The 21087-nt window shown below is 37.7% G+C and overlaps 1 protein-coding gene across 10 annotated transcripts in view; it reads right to left on the minus strand.

The window, feature by feature from the left end:
- Nucleotides 1-200: 200 nt before the first annotated feature.
- samd8 (sterile alpha motif domain containing 8) overlaps nucleotides 201-21087 on the minus strand; it is a 93828-nt gene continuing 72941 nt past the window's right edge. For all 10 annotated transcript variants that reach the window (XM_039773354.1, XM_039773389.1, XM_039773372.1 and 7 more), the window contains 2 exons: nucleotides 16754-16904; nucleotides 201-2963 (listed from right to left, as the gene is read on the minus strand). In XM_039773354.1, the coding sequence (XP_039629288.1) occupies nucleotides 2659-2963; nucleotides 16754-16904 (456 nt within the window). In that variant the 3' untranslated portion in view covers nucleotides 201-2658. The remainder of the gene's footprint in view (nucleotides 2964-16753; nucleotides 16905-21087) is intronic.

The following is a 21087-nucleotide window of genomic DNA, read 5'->3' on the forward strand; positions in this document are numbered from 1 at the left end:
TTCTTTTCAAAATACAATTTGTTTTTATCCGATCAGATCACTGATTCTATATCACCAGACACAGAGCACTTCCGCATACACACTGGAAATCTCATCTTACCACTAAGATATTATTTTAAAGCTGAAACATCTTATAAAGCAATGCTGTTTTTCAGAAACATTCCAAAAAAACCTCTTATAAGCAAAATAAAAACAACCAGTTTTCATGGGGTTAACTTTATTAGTGACTTTGTAGATGGCTTCAGGTTCACAAACATTGTTTCACATGTATTGTCACATACTTTAATACACAATGGGTTAACATTATACACTTGTCAAAACCTTTTCTGAAAATAAAATGTAAAGAAACTTTTAAAGTTTAAAAAAATTGTAATTTTTAATTTGAATTAAATTGTAAAACAACATAAAGGCTTCATTTTTGATTAAAAAAACACACACACAAACTCAGATTTTGTAGTTTTATAATTACACAGCTGCATCAGATCTACTAATATTAAATTGGTCATACTGACCCACAGAAAAGGAAACCAGGAGTATCTTGAAAGGAAAAAGTTTCATTGCTTTTATTTGGAATATTGTGACTTTATAAAAAAAAATTAAACAATACTTAGACATTTAACTTTGGAAAACATGGTCCTAAACTAAATCTTATATTAATATTTATCTCCTGCATATGAAGCAGAGGAAACCTTAAATACTCTTCATGTCACAGTGTAAATCAATAACATCAGAATGGCTGCAAAAATAACTAAAAGTAACCCTTTATTGCATCAGCCACATTAAATGGTGTGAAGACAAGTAACATCTACAGTATGCTGGGGACCACAGAACAGCATTTTTAAAAGTGAATAATCAAATGCTTAAAGTACGTAACACACTGAATATAAAGAGAATGATCTTTTAACAATTAAGAGGTTTATTCCCCTTCAGAAATTTTGGTTGCTATTAATGACTTTGAAATGTCTTTTGTTTAGTTAAGTAATTGTTTTCTGAAGACTCTACATAAATAAAGAATACCTAGTATACTCATATTGCTTAGCAACGTAGTCTGTATCCTCAAATTTATTAACAGGATACTGTAACATATACTGTACATATATACTATACATATATACACACATTTATATATTATATATATGTATATATAAACTGAATATGTAAAATGATGTAAACATTTACAGAATATAGTGCTTTTACAAACGTAAGTGCAATTAGTAAACTGGATCAAGGCAGTCAGTACCTTAAAGTTAAAATGGTAAACAATTTGGTAATAACTACCAGTATAAATTAAATTCTAAAGATAACTGATGCTTAAAATGTTTCTTCTTAAACATACTGTACAGTACACAATTAAATATAGAAGACTTTCAACTGTTATTGTAAGAAATTTTTTAATATTAACAAAATTATATTAAAACTCATAATTCAACCTACTACATAACTTTAGATATAATACGTCAAAGGAGATACTATAAAATATTTCAATATCATGGTCATATAACCATGATGTTCAAACAATACTTTGGAGAGATAACCAGACATCCTCCCTTCCCATATCATACAGAGATTGAATACCTGATGACTAGAAAAATGGCATTAAAATGTTCTTCGTGGCTTTAAGACAGGCAGCACAACATTTGTTACAGTATGTGAAATAAATAATAAGACAGAAAATCTATGGTGAAAAGAATGAATAGTTATGCTCAAATACATTAACTGATTAAGCAGATTTATCTTGAAATGTACATTATTAAAGGCCTGTAATGAAAGTTTTACTTTTACATTGTTATCTCTGTGTGGATGTGCATGTGTATTTACACTTCTACAAATGTATCATCTTACCACATACAAAGCACTTTTTTGTTAACTGTGTCAGAGTAAATATAACATGGCATTGATGAAAAGTTTTTAATTACTGAACTGCATACTTAATAAGAACACTTAAAAAAACTAAATATTTGTTATGAAAACTTCATTTTAGAATACAATATTCTGAGATACACGTTAAGACATTTAATGTGCAGTGTTACAGATATTTACTTGATAAGAGCAGCACCTTACCTATGACGTGATATAATCAGTATCCATCAACAAACACCTTGTTGCTAGTGTAAAAGTCAAAAGAAGTAATTTTAAATTGCATGATCAAGATAATATTTAACATGCAAACTGTTATGTCATGTAAGACATGCATAAATGTAGTTAAACAGGAACATCTGAAAAAGAAACAGAAAAGATTTGCTCACTAAAAAAATAGTGGTTAAAAGGAACTGCCTCAACATTACAAATATCCTGGTATTGTCTGCATTTGCAATATTTGGTACAGACTGGGTAATAGAAATTTCAGTTTTCGTAATACAATAAGCATATCCCAAGAAAGAAATTGTGACATCAATCTGTTTATATATTTTCCCACTAGGTTGAATTTTGATATAATGGCAGACATTTTACAGTTAACAGACACAGACAGTCCTCCAAATGAGAACTCTCTTGACCATTATAAAGTTTTATTTTCCAAAACATTATAATATTTTGTATTGTCAATATCAATTATTGCACAGATTACACTAAATAGGAGCCATTGCATAACTCATTGCCTGAGAGAGGAAATTAGTGCAGGGTTAAAGTACATCTATAAAAGATGAAAGGCTGATGATTCTAGCCAATTAATCTTTTCATTATTGAGGGTCGACAGAAAGGCCAACAATATTCATTGGGTACAGGTCCATTAACATTGCACTCAAAGAATGAGAACATTGGGAACCAGATCCTTGCTCTTCTACTCTGCTGATATGCCCTTGTGTTTGCTAGTGTGTGGTAGTACAAAAAGAGTCTTGTGGTGATATAAAAGGCAATGAAAACATCTATAGAGTAATGTTCATGTGCTGCCAATATAAAGAAGATGCCAAATAAGTTCAGAACCCAAGACAGCGTATGGATGAAGTTCCAGCTTCTTGGAGTATCTAAAAGAGAAGAAATACATTATGACTACGATTGTGATAAAGGTATATCAAAAACATCTGTAAACAATTTTAAAATGTATACGTACATTTTCTAAGGGAAACAATAGCATGTGTAATTTATGACACACTCAATGAGCAGAAGAAAGAATATTATAAATTACACTTTTTATAGCAATTAATATATATTATTATATGGGATTTATGGAAATTCCATTGACAGCATGCACAGTAAAAATATTTTTACCTTGCAGTTACTTAAAACACAATACATAAATACAAGCTGGAAATGATAAATAAAAATTAAATTGAAAGCTGGTGCTTCTCAGTTAAAATCATTCATATAATTAGGCAGTTAATATTTCATTATGCCTAAGGTCATAAATAAAAATGCCAGATAGATCCAGCTGCTTATTTTACCTGCTACCATGTCTCAAAAAAAGTGTTTTGGGGGCACATTTAGCAGGAGCTTCATGAATAAACACTGCTAAATGTGCAAATGTCTTACATGGAACAATACTCAAGGACTTTTTGGCATCAAATCTGAAGAAAAGACATCAGAAGCAAGGTATACCTATGGACAAAACTTTACTAAGATATCCATAAGATGATTCAACATGCAAAGAAAAATAGGCAGGAACTCTGAATCATTCTACAGCATATGTCAATCTATAAATTAAATAAGAACCATGCATCAACAACTTCAGAGAAAAATGCTGTAGATGGGCTACAATGCATGAAATACTTCTTACACCTTAAAAGGTAATTCTGTATGTTAAGTGGTGCAAAGATTGCACACATTGTCTATATATAATTCACTAAGGGCACGCAAGAAGCACGCAAGACGCTGGCAAGACAGAGAGCCACGCCCACCAACTCACAGAGTCCCGCCCGCCAACTGTAAGACCATGGGATACCATGGGATATGCACAACAGGACCTGGCTCGCCAACTAACAGAGCCCCACCCGCCAACTCTAAGACCATGGGATACACTCGACAGAGCCCCGCCCGCCAACTCTAACCCTCCTCCGGCGTCATGGGATACGCACGATAGAGCCCCGCCCGCCAACTTTAACCCTCCTCACGCGTCCACATACTGATATAGACTGGGTAATGTGTTAGGAACGAAAGGATGCCACATCGTTTGATGGAAATGAAAATGATCAACCTACAGAGCCCTGAATTCAAAGACGCCCCAAAAATCAGAGTGAAAAAATTATGTGGCAGGCTAGTCCATTTTGCCAAAATTTAATTGCAGCAACTCAAAATTGTACGCAGCACTTTGTATGGCCCCTGTGTTCTTGTATACATGCCTGACAACATCGGTGCATGCTTCTAATGAGATGACAGATGGTGTTGTGGGGGATCTCCTCCCAGATCTGGACCAGGGCATCACTGAGCTCCTGGACAGTCTGAGGTGCAACCTGGTGGCATTGGATGGACCAAAACATAATGTCCCAGAGGTGTTCTATTGGATTTAGGTCAGGAAAGTGTGGTGGCCAGTCAATGGTTTCAATTCCTTCATCCTCCAGGAACTGCCTGCATACTCTCACCACATGAGGCCAGGAATTGTCATGCACCAGGAGCCACTGTACCAGCATAGGGTCTGACAATGGGTCCAAGGATTTCATCCTGATACCTAATGTCAGCCAAGGTGCCTTTGTCAAGCCTGTAGCGGTCTGTGTGACCCTCCATGGATATGCCTCCCCAGACAATCATTAACCCACCACCAAACTGCTCATGCTGGATGATGTTACAGGCAGCATAATGTTCTCCACGGCTTCTCCAGACCCTTTCACTTCTGTCACATGCTCAGGGTGAACCTGCTCTCATCTGTAAAAAGCACAGGGCACCAGTGGTGCATCTGCCAATTCTGGTATTCTATGGCGAATGCCAATCGAGCTGCATGCTGCTGGGCAGTGAGCTCAGAGCCCATTAGAGGACATGGGGCCCTTGGGTCATCCTCATGAAGTCTTTCTGGTTGTTTGATCAGAGACATTCACACCAGTGGCCTGCTGGAGGTCATTTTGTAGGGCTCTGTGGGTGCTCATCCTGTTCCTCCTTGCCCAAAGGAGCAGATACTGGTCCTGCTGATGGGTTATGGACCTTCTATGACCCTCTCCAGCTCTCCTAGAGTAACTGCTTGTCTCCTAGAATCTCCTCCATGCTCTTGAGACTGTGCAGGGAGACACAGCAAACCTTCTGGCAATGACACGTATTGATGTGCCATCCTGGAGAAGTTGGACTACCTGTGCAACCTCTGTAGGGTCCAGGTATCGCCTCATGCTACCAGTAGTGACACTGACTGTAGCCAAATGCAAAACTAGTGAAGAAACAGTCAGAAAAGATGAGGAGGGAAAAATGTCACTGGCCTCCACCTGTTAAACCATTCCTGTTTTGGGGGTCATCTCATTGTTGCCCCTCTAGTGTTTCATTAACACCACAGCAGCTGAAACTGATTAACAACCCCCTCTGCTACTTAACTGACCAGATTAATATCCCATAAGTTTCATTGACTTTATGCTATACTCTGATTAAAAAGTGTTCCTTTAATTCTTTTGAGCAGTATATATATATATATATATATATATATATATATATATATATATATATATATATATATATATAATACACAAATATATGTACTGTATATATAAATATAATCGACCTATTCGCCCAACCATGGGGTACACACGACAGAGCCACTACCGCCCACTCTAACCCTCCTCCCACGTCATGGGGAACGCATAACAGAGCCCCGCCCTCCAACTCTCACCCTCCTCCCACGTCATTTACAAACGCATTTCACACTAGAATTTCAATGCAACATTTGCTCCAAAGCCTTCACACTTCAGAAATATCTCAAAGCACATTTAAACACACACTCCACTGAACAAACGCATTCCACACAGGACTTTCAATGCACTGTTTGTTCCAAAACCTTCCGACTGCAGAGATATCTCAACGCACATTTAAAAACACACTCCACTGAACGAATGATGCAATGTGAACAGTGCTTCAAAACAACTCGCGCTCTCAAGAAGCACTTACAAACTCATTCCACTCGCATATTCAGTTGCACATTTTGTAACGAGGACTTCACGGCTGAGATGGATCTCCTCAACCATGTGCAAATCCATTCAACATAAACATTTGTCTGCAGCCACGCTAATGTGATGTCACCTTCCCACTATCCTCTTACTGAAAAACATTTACAAACGCATTTCATACCGGAATTTCAATCCAACATTTTCTCAAAAACCTTCACGCTCCAGAAATATCTCAAAGCACATTTAAACACACACTCCACTGAACAAATGCATTCCACACAGGTCTTTCAATGCACTATTGGTTCGAAAACATTCCGACTGCAGAGATATCTCAACACACATTTAAAATCACACTCCACTGAACAACTGTGTCTTTCAGAAAGTGTTCACACATCAATAAATACTTATGCAGCGTATGATACGGAGCGGGTTGGCTAGTGAACAATATTCTAGTGAGACGAGTCATAGACACTCCGGAATAAAAACTGACCATGTTCTGTGGGCTCTACCTTCTTTCCAATCATGGGATATGATTACAAAGCAAGTAAGGTTTACCGGAATGATGTATTCAAAGATAATAAAGTAGAAATATTGCGTCTACACAACTACAGGTACCTACTAAAAGAACGCTGTCCAGGATTAATTAATTCTACTTAGTGAAATGTAGGGTAGAAAAAAAAAATGTCTATGAGTACAGCATTTTGAAATGGAGAGCAACATCCAGCCTTTGACATCATAAGGACCTCACAAAACTTTGGTTAAATCTGTGGCTTGTTTACGTAACTCTTTTCAATCTGTAGTATTCATGCAAATATTTTCAGTTCTTGATAAATTTCAGTCAGGTTTTAGAACAAATCACAGCACAGAAACGGCACTCGTTAAAGTAGTAAATGATTTGCGAGTGAATGCAGACAGAGGCCATTCATGTGTTCTCATCCTCTTAGATCTGAGTGCTGCATTTGACACCATTGATCATAATATTCTTAGAAATCGCCTTAGTCAATGGGTGGGCCTCTCTGGCAGTGTCTTAAATTGGTTTGAATCCTACCTGACAGGGAGAAAATTTTGTTAGTTGTGGGAATTACAACTCGAAGACACATGATATCCGATATGGTGTTCCACAAGGCTCTATCCTGGGTCCGCTGTTATTCTCAATCTACATGCTTCCGTTAGGTCAGGTTATCTCAGGGCACAATGTGAGCTACCACAGCTATGCTGATGACACACAGCTGTACTTATCAATAGCACCTGATGACCCCGATTCTATTGATTCACTAACACAATGTCTGACTTGTATCTCAGAATGGATGAATAGTAACTTTCTCAAGTTAAATAAAGAGAAAACTGAAATCTTAGTGATTAGCAATAATGGATACAATGAGGCTATTAGAAATAAAGTGGATACATTAGGATTAAAAGTCAAGACGGAGGTAAAAAGCTTAGGGGTAATTGTTGACTGTAATCTGAATTTTAAATCGCATATTAATCAGATCATTAGGACAGCATTTTTTCACTTAAGAAACATAAGTAAAGTTAGACCTCTTATATCACTGAAAGATGCTGAGAAATTAGTTCACGCGATTGTTTTCAGTCGACTAGATTACTGTAATGCACTCCTCTCAGGACTACCCAAAAAAAGACATAAATCGCTTGCAACTAGTGCAGAATGCAGCTGCTAGAATCCTAACTAGGAAAAGAAAATCCGAACACATTTCTCCAGTTTTAATTTCACTACACTGGTTACCTGTGTCATTCAGGATTGACTTTAAAATTCTGCTTATGGTTTATAAAGCCTTAAATAATCTCGCCCCATCGTATATATCGGAATGTCTGACACCTTATATTCCAAATCGTAACCTCAGATCCTCAAATGAGTGTCTCCTTAGAATTCCAAGAACAAAACTTAAAAGAAGTGGTGAGGCGGCCTTCTGCTGCTATGCACCTAAAATCTGGAATAGCCTGCCAATAGGCATTCGCCAGGCTGATACAGTAGAGCACTTTAAAACACTGCTGAATACATATTACTTTAACATGGCCTTTCTATAACTTCAATTTAACTTAATTTAACTTAATCCTGATACTCTATATGTTCAATTCATCATAATAACTATTCATGGTGGCTCTAAAATCCGTACTGACCCCTACTCTCTTTTCTGTTTCTTTTTCCGGTTTCTTTGTGGTGGTGGCCTGCGCCACTTCCACCTTCTCAAAGCTTCATGATTCTCCAACAATGATGGATGGATTAAAAGGCAGAACTCTACGTGACCATCTTCATCAAGCCCTTCCGTGAGAATCCTAAATCCAAAGAGGACTGTTTCATTTATGTTAGGTAGAATGCCCAGAGGGGACTGGGTGGTCTCATGGTCTGGAATCCCTACAGATTTTATTTTTTCTCCAGCCGTCTGGAGTTTTTGTTTTTTCTGTCCCCCCTGGCCATTGAACTTTACTCTTATTCGATGTTAATTAATGTTGATTTATTTTGTTTTCTTATTGTGTCTTTTATTTTTCTATTCTTTATTATGTAAAGCACTTTGAGCTACTGTTTGTATGAAAATGTGCTATATAAATAAATGTTGTTGTTGTTGTTGTAATTGATAATTTGGCAAATGAGAAGTACTTCATTATTCAGGTACATATAATAATCTTTGTTTAGTGTTTGTCATGTCAGAGACTTGTTCTGTATGGCAGATCTTAATAGCAGTACATCACAAAATCTTGGAAACAAAAACAGGGAAAAGTTCACCGTTTGTCATCACCAGAAACAAGAAGGTACATGACATATGAAATTAAACCAACATAACTTTAATTTCTATGAGCAAGGGAAAAAGAAATGACAAGAGATTAACAGTACATTACAGTTTATGTTTTTGCTTATAGCGCTATGAAAAAAGAATTTCTCTCCATCCTGATATGGTTTATTCCAATGTTTCCATCACTTTAGGGTTGTAGGTTGCCATCACTGGGTACGCTAAACCCCAGGGGTCTAACATTCACGCTAATTTCATCAAGGGGGAGGGAGTTCTCTGATATTCGTGCTCATTTTGCCAAGCGGGCCCACTTTAGATACTCTTAGAGGGGGAAAAACTTGGTTGCAACACCATAAATGTCAACAAACACTGCTCTGTTTTAAACATTTATAGGAGTATTACTGTTGCGTTTACAGAATACAGTGAAATTCGTACTTGCATGTGCGAATCAGCATGCAACACATAGCCACTACCTTACCTCAACACGTTTGTTTTCTATACCTTAAATAATATTACCTTGAAACTTCCTTATCTGAAAAGTCTCGGAACACATTAGAGCTTTTATTTGATTATCTGTGACTTGTATTTTTTTAATCTGTTATTTTTTGGTTGTTATTACTTACACACTATGATAACAGATAAATAATGAAGAATTGCTTGACCACATGGGTCACTCACTAGCTTTCTGACTCCATATTGGCTGAGGGAAAGTCTTTGAAAAAATGGCAACGCCAACATCAAACACACCAAAGGAACAACAATGAGGGAAACATGCCAGTGGTGTACAACAAGCAGAGGGCTCAAGCAGACCGTCAACCAAAGCCCATTGTCCTACTTGCTAATGCCCAGTCACTGGTGAAAAAGTTGGACGACATCAGAGCAAGGATAAAATTCCAGCGTACAACTTCCTTTGACTCAACGAGACATGGCTGACTCTGATTGTACCGGACCACATAATTGTGCCCCAAGAAGGTGCAGGCCCCAATGGATACGGGTATGCGTGAGTGCATTTCGTTCCACGGTTAATTGGGGGAACTGGCTGACTGCGCCGCAAGTACGTGCAGAGGCGGGCGGTTCAGTCAAACACCTCAATGATGTCATGGAGGGAGTGGCTCCTCGTACCCATACCCAATTAGGAAGCACAGGATAAAGGAGCCTGCATGGAACAGAAGGAGGGGGGAAAAATCAAGCGAAGAATCGAAAAGGAAGATAGAAGAATGGAGGTTAAAGCCAGTGATTGGCAGTGGTGGAGAACAGCACTCTTGTCGGGAAGAACCAAGTATCGGCTGTGGAGCAGGGCTCAGCGGCTCCTCATGGAATGCCATGGGATTGACGGTGGGGACATAGGCCGTAATAAAAGGTTGTCTGCGCCTGTTAGTTCGCATCTCGCCATGCTGTGAAGCCCGATCAGGGTAACACTGAGAGACGTCAGTTTTAAAAGGAAGACACCAGGGCTATGAATTGTAAAGGACAGTTTCCTGCCTGTGTTTTTAACCTCACTTTAAAGGATTATTTATTGGATTGTTTTTAACCAGCACCTTGACTTTTATGGATTATCTATTTATTCAATTTTAGCACTGCACTTAGTTTTGAACACTGTTTGCTTTGAGTGTTTTTAATGAAAGAGCTGGAGCACTTATACACCTACCCTTTGCTATATATGTGTTGTGTCCTCATCCGCTGGCTCATCCCTTGAGTATGTTATCGGCAGTAGCAGGTTCAAGAGGCTCCCAGGATGCAACTGGTAGCATGGAGCTGACTGTCACAAGGAGTCTGGCAAAAGCAAAGTTGGAGGTGTATGCCTCATGGTCAACAATAACTGGTTTGACAGCAGGAATATAAGGGACTTATGACGCTACTGTTCGGCTGATATGGCGCTCTTGATGATTAAAATACAGACCATTTTATCTTCCTCTGTAGTTAACTTCTGTCACTGCCACAGCTATATATATTCTACCTAAAGTGGACACAGACAACTACAAGATACTCAGTCACCACCAGAATGAGAACCTCGATGGTGCTCTCATTGTGGCTCGTGATTTCAAAAAGGCTAGTCTCAAAAAGGTAATACTGAACTTTTATCAGCACATCACATGTTATACTAGGGGAAGAAGGGAACAGGACACTTGACTACTGCTATACTCTATTTAAAGACTGCTACAAGACAGCTTCAGAGAGACTGAGGAGGAGCTTCTTCCAACAGTCAATCTGCATTTGGCAAATCTAACCATGTTGCTGTCTTTCTTGCCACATTCACACATGAGACTGCGCATTTGTCAGACCAAACAGAGACTACTCTCCAATACACACAAAATGTTGCTGACCAAAATATGTTCAGGCGCAGTTCTGATGACAACATCAGCGTGATTCCAGAAATTGTGATTTCTTATATTGGATTTCCGTAAATGAACCTGAATCAAAATCCAAACTAGAACACTGGGTGGGCAAAACTATTCATGATGCACTAAACTCTTGCACTGCTGCATAAACATAGGGTACATGTCTGGTAATATGGTGTCAGGGATGCCAGGGGCCATGACCCGGCCGGGATGCCAGGAGGGACCGGAAGAGGGTCAGAGCCCTGCCTGGATCACGTGGGGTTTGCCTTCCGGGTTGCTTTGGGGGCCACGGGTCAAGGGCATGGAAGCCTTTCCCTGTATGGGCCCGTGGTCACCGCCAGGAGGCACCCCAGTGCCTTGGGGACCTGTTACCCCAGCACTTCCGCCACACCAGGAAGTGCTGGGGGGAAGATTTAGGACGGCGCCCGGAGAGCTGCCGGGAGGACAGCCGGCACTTCCGCCACACTGGGGCGTGGCCAGTAGAAGATTGCCGGGAACACCTGGGGCTCATCCGGGTCCTCTATAAAAGGGGCCGTCTCCATTCATTCGGGGCTAGAGTCGGGTGGAAGAAGGACGAGGCAAGAGGAGCTGTGGAGGCGGCCCGAAGACACGGCATTGTGGCCAGGATTGTGACTGTTTGGGGTTTGTTTGTGCACGTGACTGAGGTCTGAGTGACCAATGGCTGGGGTCTTAGTGACCTATTATTGTAAATATTGTGTTGAATAAACGTGTGGTGATTTTAAGACAACATGTCCGCCTGTCTGTGTCCGGGCCAAGTTCACAATGGGTAATTACAATGAAACCTTGTGCAGTCTAAGCAGAGCTGTAAAGGCCACTAAGCGACGATATGGGCAGAAAGTGAAAGGACAATTTTAACAATACGATACTAGGTGCATGCAGCAAGGTCTGTGGATAATAATGAACACTAGAGTAACTACTCCCAGCATGGTGAGGGCCAACAATTCTCTGGCAGACAAGCTTAATAATTTCCAAGCATGCTTCAGTATGAATGCTGCTTATGGCAGCCAGCTGTCCAACACATCTGAAACAGCACTCACTTTGTCAAACATGACTTAAGCAGCAATTTTAGTAAAGTGAACATCAGAAAGGCAGCAGGTTCAAACATCATTTCAGGATGTTTTTTCAAGATTTGTTCTGATCAGCTTACACTAGTGTTCAGAGTAATATCTAATGTCTTTTTTAACCACTCTATCATATCAACATGCTTTAAAAGAGTCAACGTCATCCCTGTACGTAAGAAATCACATTCAACCTGCCTGAATGACTATTGTCCCATTGCAGTAATGCCTAGGGCAATTAAGTTTTTCGAAAGGCTAATCAGAAACTATGCATGCTGTTTTCTGCGAAAAGAACCAGATTCTTTACATTTTGCTGATCACTGAAGTAGATCCACAGAAGATATCATTACCATGATCCTTAATGCAGTATTGGTCCACCTGCACGACGAGAGAGGGAACTATGTACAAACATTATTTATAGACTATAGCTCTGTATTTAACACAATAATCCCCTTTAAGCACATCACCATCTTCAGGGATCTGAATCTGAGAACTTCATTCTGCAGCTGGATTTTTAATTTTCTGACAGACCAAGGGCCTCATGTATAAACGGTGCGTACGCACAGAAATGTTGCGTAAGAACTTTTCCACGTTCAAATCGCAATGTATAAAACCTACACTTGGCGTAAAGCCACGCACTTTTCCACGGTACCTCATACCTTGTCGTACGCAAGTTCTCCGCTCGGTTTTGCAGACTGGCGGCACCCAGCGTCAAAGTAATGGTACTGTTCTTGTGTGATTACTCTTTATTTTCATGACGCGGCTTTATAAATACACAGAAACTAACCGCATATTGTTTATTAGTGTAATGCATCTGATTGTAATTAACTCGTTACAATATAATGGTCCAGGGAACAGCCATAGTATTCCAAATACCATAACTGCTTTAGCGTTGTTACTCTCACTGCACCTTCCTTTTCTTATTTTTCTTCTTCTTCTATTAGCTCCTCCCGTTAAGAGTTGCCACAGCGGATCATCTTTTTCCATATTCCTCTCACTGCACCACTCGGAGTATTGTATTTATATCACTGTATCTGAGTGTGAATCACAGCAGCAGCTGATCGGAAAGAGAATTATCGGTATACAGCTTTAATGGCACGCTGTCTTAGCCACGGCAAAACGTTTTAAAGCCTTTCCTGTACAGACCTCGCGGTTCAGAAACAGTTTAATCCCAATAACTTTAAATGCATTCAATCATTGCTCCTTGTAGAACTGTTTATACTTATAAGAACAATTACCTCACTGTAAACTTGCACTACAGTTATAATATCTCACAACCTGAGCCACTTTATAAAGCGCGTATTTACATATGATGACGATATCATTTTTAAGATGAAATGCAGCAAAATATGTTTATTATATTATACAGGTAAAACTTTAACTTCATTTAAATAATCTATATTCTTCACTGGGACTGGCGTGAAGGATTGAATAATTAAACATGTACTACGAAGATATGTTCCTTAAACTTTTTAAAGAATCAGCGCTCTAAGTTTACAAATGGCTTAACATTTATTACAGATGGCAATCGGTTACTTGGAGAAAGAAAAGCAAGAGCTGCATGGGCGGCCACGCCAATATACATTGAATATAAAACAGAAAGAGAAAATAACGACACAGCTAAAAGCGCAGCGGCAAATTGCGACAAAAGTTAAATGCTTGTATCATGAGCACGAGGCGGCTATCCAGTGTCCGCAACTGACGTGGCCATCCGCCGTGCATAAGATACCTCACTGACATTGGTGGGAAGGAGCCACCGATTCTTTTTCTGCCCAGGGCCACCACAAGCCTAGAGCCGCCCCTGAGTACTGCTGCAATAAATAATTTCATCGATGGTTGTGCACAATCGCTGCGCTGTAAAACCCATGTTTAATAACGTGCTTTAACTCTTATCATCATGAAAATGATATCACGTATACATCTCAGTATTTTAGTTATTCAGAGAGCTGTAATATCACGAATGTAATGGATTCTGTGTACAGTCGGAGGAAGAGAGCCCGTTTAAGAAGCAAGTAGTGATTCCAAGTAGTGATTCACACACATTGGCACATAGAAGATCAAATACAAAACCAAACATTTAACGTGCTACTTTAATTACGATATGATTTGAGAAACTGGTTAATTAAATTATTTTAAGATGACGTTTATGATGTTCTACTTTAATGACAAAATAAACTACATGATTAAAGTTGAAATTTCGAGACTGAAGTTGACATTTCGTGTTTTTTTTCCCCACTGTGTGCCTTTTTTTTCTCTGTACCCTAAAAAGCTTTCATATGACACTCAGACGGTAGGCTACGACTCGCCTTTTCACGGCGACTGATATCTGAGTTTTCAAGTTTCTCCAACACGCTATGTCACTCGATCAACTTCCTTTTGTTGATTATACCACGGTTTAATTAAACAAATAGTATATTTTTCCTTTGCCTCCACTTGGTATTCGCTGAAATTCTTATATTTTCCCCCGTGCTTTTCCCATTGTTTTTTCACAGAAGGCTGAACTTAAGGGCGATTTATATTGATTTGCATATTCAAAGAGGCGCAATTCGTTGTTATAGTGCGAGTTCTACGCATGGCGTTATACATGAGGCCCCAGGTGATTTGTGTAGGTGGCCAATTTCATCATCCCTCAATCCCAACACAGGCCCTCCACATGGATGTGTTTCGATTCCATTGCTGTTCTCCCTTTATACATGTCTGCACATAACTCTAACATTTATATCAAGTCTGTTGATGACATAGCTGTGGTAGGCCAGATATCTATAACAACAACAAGAAGGCTGAGCTAGATGAAGTGGAGAGTCTGTCACTGGTGTAAAGACAACAGTCTATTCCTGAATGTCAGTAAGAGCAAGTAAACTTTGGTAGAAAATAGCCGAGTCACTACAACCTCCTCAGTATTACTGGCACTCAGGTACAGAAGGTAAACAATTTCAGATACCTTGGTGTGCTTAACGCAGCGGCCCTAACCTGGTCCAAGCATATTGACACCTTGGTAAAGAAGGCATGACAATGTCTTTACTACCTCTGATGCCTCTGGGATTCCATGTCGCACTTCCAGATACTAAAGAAATTCAATACATCCACCATCGAAGATATTCTGACATGAAGAATCACCGCCTGGTTTGGAATCAGCATTCAGCAGGGCTTCACATCTCTGCAAAGAACACTGGTCTGACTATGTCTGATCCAAGGCTAATACAGCATTTGATAGTAAGATTATACCCACAATAAAAACACTAGGATGGTAGTGTCATGGTGTTGGAATACTTTACTACCTTAGGACTTGGAAAACTTGCCATTACTTAAAGACCCATGAATTCGTATTTTACCGAACACTTTTAAGGAGACTGCCCAATTATCTGTATGTGACATATTATGACAGATTATGCAGCAGGATAATGACCCAAAACATAAACACAAGTCAAAAACGGAAGGGCCTATAAACAACAAAACTAAAGTTTTGGAGTGGTTTTGTCACAATCCTGACTGGAACCATATAGATATGCTGTGGGAGGACCGGAAACCAACATTTCTCACTCACAAACATACCAGTTTGTCTGAATTAAAGATGTAGTGTAAATAAGAGAGGGCTAAAATACATCAATGGCAATGTGAAAGACTGCTATCAGAAGGGAAGTGTTTAATTCTGATTACTGATGCTAAAGGTGCTACAGCCAAGCATTTAAATTATCCAATTATTTTTTCACAGGGATGATAGAGTTAATCAATAAAAAATAATGATGAAAAAAACCTCTATTGTGTATTTGTTTAGGTTCTCTTTTCCTAACAATACATTTTCTCTGAAGCTTTCAGGGAATTCATTGTGTAAAATATACAAAAAGTGGGGATATTAGAGAGGGTGGAAATACTTTTTCACAGCACTGTGCTTCTTCTAGCTCTATGCTTCTGATTTATATGCTTTTTTATAATAAACTCTACTGCGTTGTTTTTGGAAACCAGTTTTTTTGAGTGTTTTTTCTTTATCAGACTTAAGAGTTTGAGCCTTGAAATCCATAAAAAGATGGTGTTTAACATTTAAATGAAAACTTTTTTTTTTAAATATAGCTGTAAATGCCTTTAAACCCACAAAAAATTGAGGACAACTCAATACATGTACATAATAATGTGTTTTCTTCAGCAGTTTAGACACAATACTACAATTTAACCTAATGCACCTCTTCTAAGATTTTGACATTTGTAATCAAAAACTAATTCACACAATAGGTTCAAGTCCTTATTTATTTGTGCATTCAAAACAACCAGAGACGTTTCAAGAAAAATAATAATTTCAATCACTGAGCTTTTTCATTCTTGAAACTTACAAGACATTTTTTCTGAACTAAGCAACCAGAAATGATTTTATAATACACTAAATGCACTTCTAATAATAATTTTAACAATCATAAAAAATAATATGGGCAATTAAAACCATTGCTATTAATGGTGCAAGTAAGTTTTGGAAGCATTTGAGCTGGCCAAGAATATGGCATATAGCACACAAACTAAAACAAGATATTACTGTGTTGTCCTTAAAAACTGCAATTATCATTAAAACCTATTAATGATATACTTACATTCAGTAACAAAGAAATTGAGCATGGTAAGTACAACAGTGTGGCCACTAAACATGTAATCACCACACGTATGAACTCCAGTTAGGGTCATGCCAAATCCACTCCAAATTGCAACAGCCCGATGCAGCTTTGCCCACATGTCACCATAGAGCTGAAATAAAACAGATGTAATGAGTCAATGTGAATATTATAACATAAATATTGCAATATGATACTCTGACAACTGTATCATCTAAATGACAGTAATTTTGAAAGGCAGATGAGTTCTAAACATTATCTGGTCAGTAAACTTTAATCTTTACAATAACTTATATTCATCTATATGCAGAATCCATTTATTCCATTGCAACATCACAGGGTATCATAGCTTATCTAAACAGTAACAGACAAAAGAAGGAAAACAAAGCCAGTGTAAAAACTCCAGTTACACTATCCATATATATATAAATATATATATTAATATATATATATAATATATATATATTAATATATATATATTAATATATATATATTAATATATATATATATATATATATATATATATATATATATATATATATATATATATATAATATATATATATATATATATATATATATATATATATATATATATATATATATTATATATATATATATATATTAATATATATATATATATATATTAATATATATATATATATATATATATATACACACACACACACACAATTGCATGCAAGAAGACATTTCAGGTCGTTAATATGTCTAAAATGTATGGTATGCCTTTGGGTTCTATGTGATTTCTGGAGTTCTCAGCTTAAAAAAAATAACCTACAAACACTGACAGACTGGCCAAGTAACAACACCCTGAGTAATGTCATATAAATAAAATACTCCTAGAATCCAATATGCTATTTTTAACAGATTTCAGAAATAATGTTTGCTATGAATGCACCAATAGGGACTAAAAAAATTCAATACAAGCACAAAAAATACCAAAACATATTGTTAATTGATAAAACGTCACAATGGAAAAATATAAAATCTTACAGTGTATTATAGGGTATCTTGCCCAGTTCCTTAAGAACTAAAAGTATGGAGTCAATTTATGAATTATAGGTAATCTTCAGGAAAATTAGCACAAAATTAATGAAAATACAAATGTACCCTTCCTAGAAATATAAAAACATACAATAAGAAAGTTTTTTAAATTTGTTTGTACACTTGTAGCTCTCGTTCTTATTCCCAGTGGCCCTCATAGGGCCTTTCACATCACTTAAAGGGACCTTTCCTTAAACTCTGCAGTTTTCCTTACAATTTTTTCTTTTTTGCATTGCTTTTTTTGCTTGCCCATTTTGGGCCCCTAGGCAAGGTTTTGCTAGAGTTTCATCAATATAGTCCACCATTGAGGTGCAGTTAAAAAAGGCTATAAAGCTTTTGCAGATGTCCAAAGAAGGCAATGGAATCTCTTGATCCTGCATCTACTACTACTAAATTTAGGGAGTGTTCTCCACATGGCACAAAGAAAGTTCAGTGTGACAGTTCTTATAATTGAGAGTACTTGTTCCTCATGGCTAAGATCAGGTGTGCAATCCAAAATAATCGAGTAACATTTGGACTGCTTGATGTCACTCACTATATGCTCAATTACCTTTCTCACTTAAGGAATTAGTGAGCTCATTTTGAATTGTTTTGCTAAGGTATGCGGTTTCATAAATGCCTTTATCTACAAGAAAACAATGATAATCAGACTTATCAAACAGTGAATGCGAAAGGATTGCTGCTTGGGAAAATAGAATAGAATCAAGTATAAGCTGTCTTAGGCTGATTTTGGTTCACAAATGCAACAGATTGTATCTATCTCATGGAGGTTTCCAATTGATTATTTAGTTAAATAATTTGCAGGTCAGTTCTCTTGTACAACGTGAGGCACTGCTTTTCTCACAGAATATTTCTCTCTCTGGTGTAGAGAAATCCCTTTTGTGGATTATCTATTAAAATAATTTGATAGTTAGCAACTGCAGACTGATGTTTATCTGGCTCCATTGTCCTAAGAGTGTATGTGCTTTATATTTTATCACAGTGTCTTCTCTCAGACAGTTGTCATTAGGCATCACAGCAAAAAGTTGCCACTCACATGCCGATCCATAACAACCACATAAACTACCTACAAAATGCCACTTTGTAAGAGTGATCAAACACCTCTCACTTAAATAGAACCATTTTGATCGTTGTGCCCACCTGTGGTACCTTACTGCCTAAATGCAACCAAGTAGCATACAGGGAAAAATGGAAAAACTCTGAATGCAGGCAGTGTACCCCAATTCCACATGCCGTCTAATGGGATATATAACAGGGAGTGCGACTTGTGAAGTTCATGATGAAGCAGGGCTAAGAATACACCAAAGCTGATGGTTTGGAAAAGGCTTTAACTTCATCCAGTGCTCTCTCACACCGGTTCCATTCTGCTGTTTCTGTATTAAGTGTTAAAGTAAACTTGATGTGCTGCGACTTTTTAACTTTGCATTTTACATTAGTTGGTCTGACATCTGATCTTTCTTATCCAAACCAATTCAATTCAAGACAACTGAGTTTGGAGTTAGCTTATTTATAAGAGAGGTGTCGTCCATCACATTCTTTGCATTAATATGTTTTGACTGTACACACCTGACCAGCTGATCAAACTAAAGTTTTTGTTTAACTGTTAAAAAAAACAAAACAAAAAAACTGCAATTTTCATGTTTAAACACTGCTTTAGAGCAGTAGTTTGAATTAAATGATTTAATTGAAGAAGAAAAAAAAGAAGCCCAGCCCTAGTTGGGAGCACATGATCATTTACCCATGCAGAACTTTGATAGTCTTAGGTTTGCATTTGTGAACGGCCCTCTCCAGTTCAAACCAAAGGTTTCTAATAGGACTCAAGTCTGCAGACTGAGATGGCCACTGCAAAACATTGATTTCCTGTTCCAACAGCTGTTTCTGTGTTCATTTTGATGCATGTCTGGAGTAACTATCTAAGGCCTTGTCACAACCTCATGGCAGAGGCAACTGGTTTCTGGGCCTAAATACACTGATACTTAGGGAATTCATTATGTTAACAATCTTAACATGAGTCATTGGAATACTATTGGCAAAGCAGCTCCAAAGCATCAATGATCCATCACATTTTACATTGTTAATCACATGCTTTTACTTGTATGCTTTCCTTTTTGTCACCCAAAATATGATCACAACACACTATTCCCCTCCACTGATTCTTAGGAAAGTCCAGCTGCTGCAATATGTGGGTGGTGTACACTAATGACTTTTTTCATGCAAACCGTACAAAAAACTTGTTGACATGGAGGTAACACTGAATGTTTATTTATGAAACTTGATTAACCACAAGATTCCACCAAAATGTGATATTTATATTCTTCTTTACTTTGCTTGGTAGCAATATGCACAATGTGTCCTCTTCTTAACAAATCTGCAACTGTTCCAAACTTCTGAAACTTTATAATTATTGTCCTGACTGTGCATATTTGTATTTTCCAATGGTTATGTATTTTTTGTACAGTTTCCTGATCAACCATCTATTGCTTTTCAACTGACATCACTTGGTTTTTTTCCACGGTTGTGAATGACAAGTAGATTTTACAAACAAGGTCCCTTACTGTATATATCCTAGGAAAACAGGAAAGGTAGCAATAAAGTTCTTAGAGATTGAGACCAACTAAAAAAACAATTTCATAACAAAACACCACTTTTTTGAATTTACTATAAATATTCTGTACAAATGCCAATTTTGATGTATTTAAGAAAGAAAATACTATTACTTTTAAAATCTAAATAATTTTTAGAAAGGGAAGGTAAATAGTTTCTTCAAACATTTGCATCATTATGCATATTGATTATTTTACATATTCATTTTTACTCACACATTAATTTTAAGAGGGGGCAATAATTCTTTACATGACTCTTAGCAACACAACATAAATACGATCTGAGTAATGTAAAATGCCACTATGATAAAATATCTATTATATAGTGTTGACCATATCTACAGTAGACCCCCGCGAAGTCGCGGTTCAGAGTTTGCGGATTTTTCCTTAGAACCTATCTAATAATTGTTAGCAGAAACCGCAAATATTTCCGGAATTTGTATGGCTTTTATCGTGACAATACCGTACTGTAGAGAGAGCAAGAAGCGACTGTAGTGGAAAACGCAGCTTGGGATGGTGAAAGTAGCCAATAGAATTTGAAACTGTAACTCCCAGCAGTCCCTGCAATGGTTCTGATTGGTCTTCTGCTGAGGATGCTGGGGTTGTTGGGGGTCAAAGGATGTCAGCGTGGCTTTTAAAAAAAGGGCCA

The sequence above is a fragment of the Polypterus senegalus genome, chromosome 1 (genome assembly GCF_016835505.1).
Source record: "Polypterus senegalus isolate Bchr_013 chromosome 1, ASM1683550v1, whole genome shotgun sequence".
Taxonomy (NCBI): domain Eukaryota; kingdom Metazoa; phylum Chordata; class Cladistia; order Polypteriformes; family Polypteridae; genus Polypterus; species Polypterus senegalus.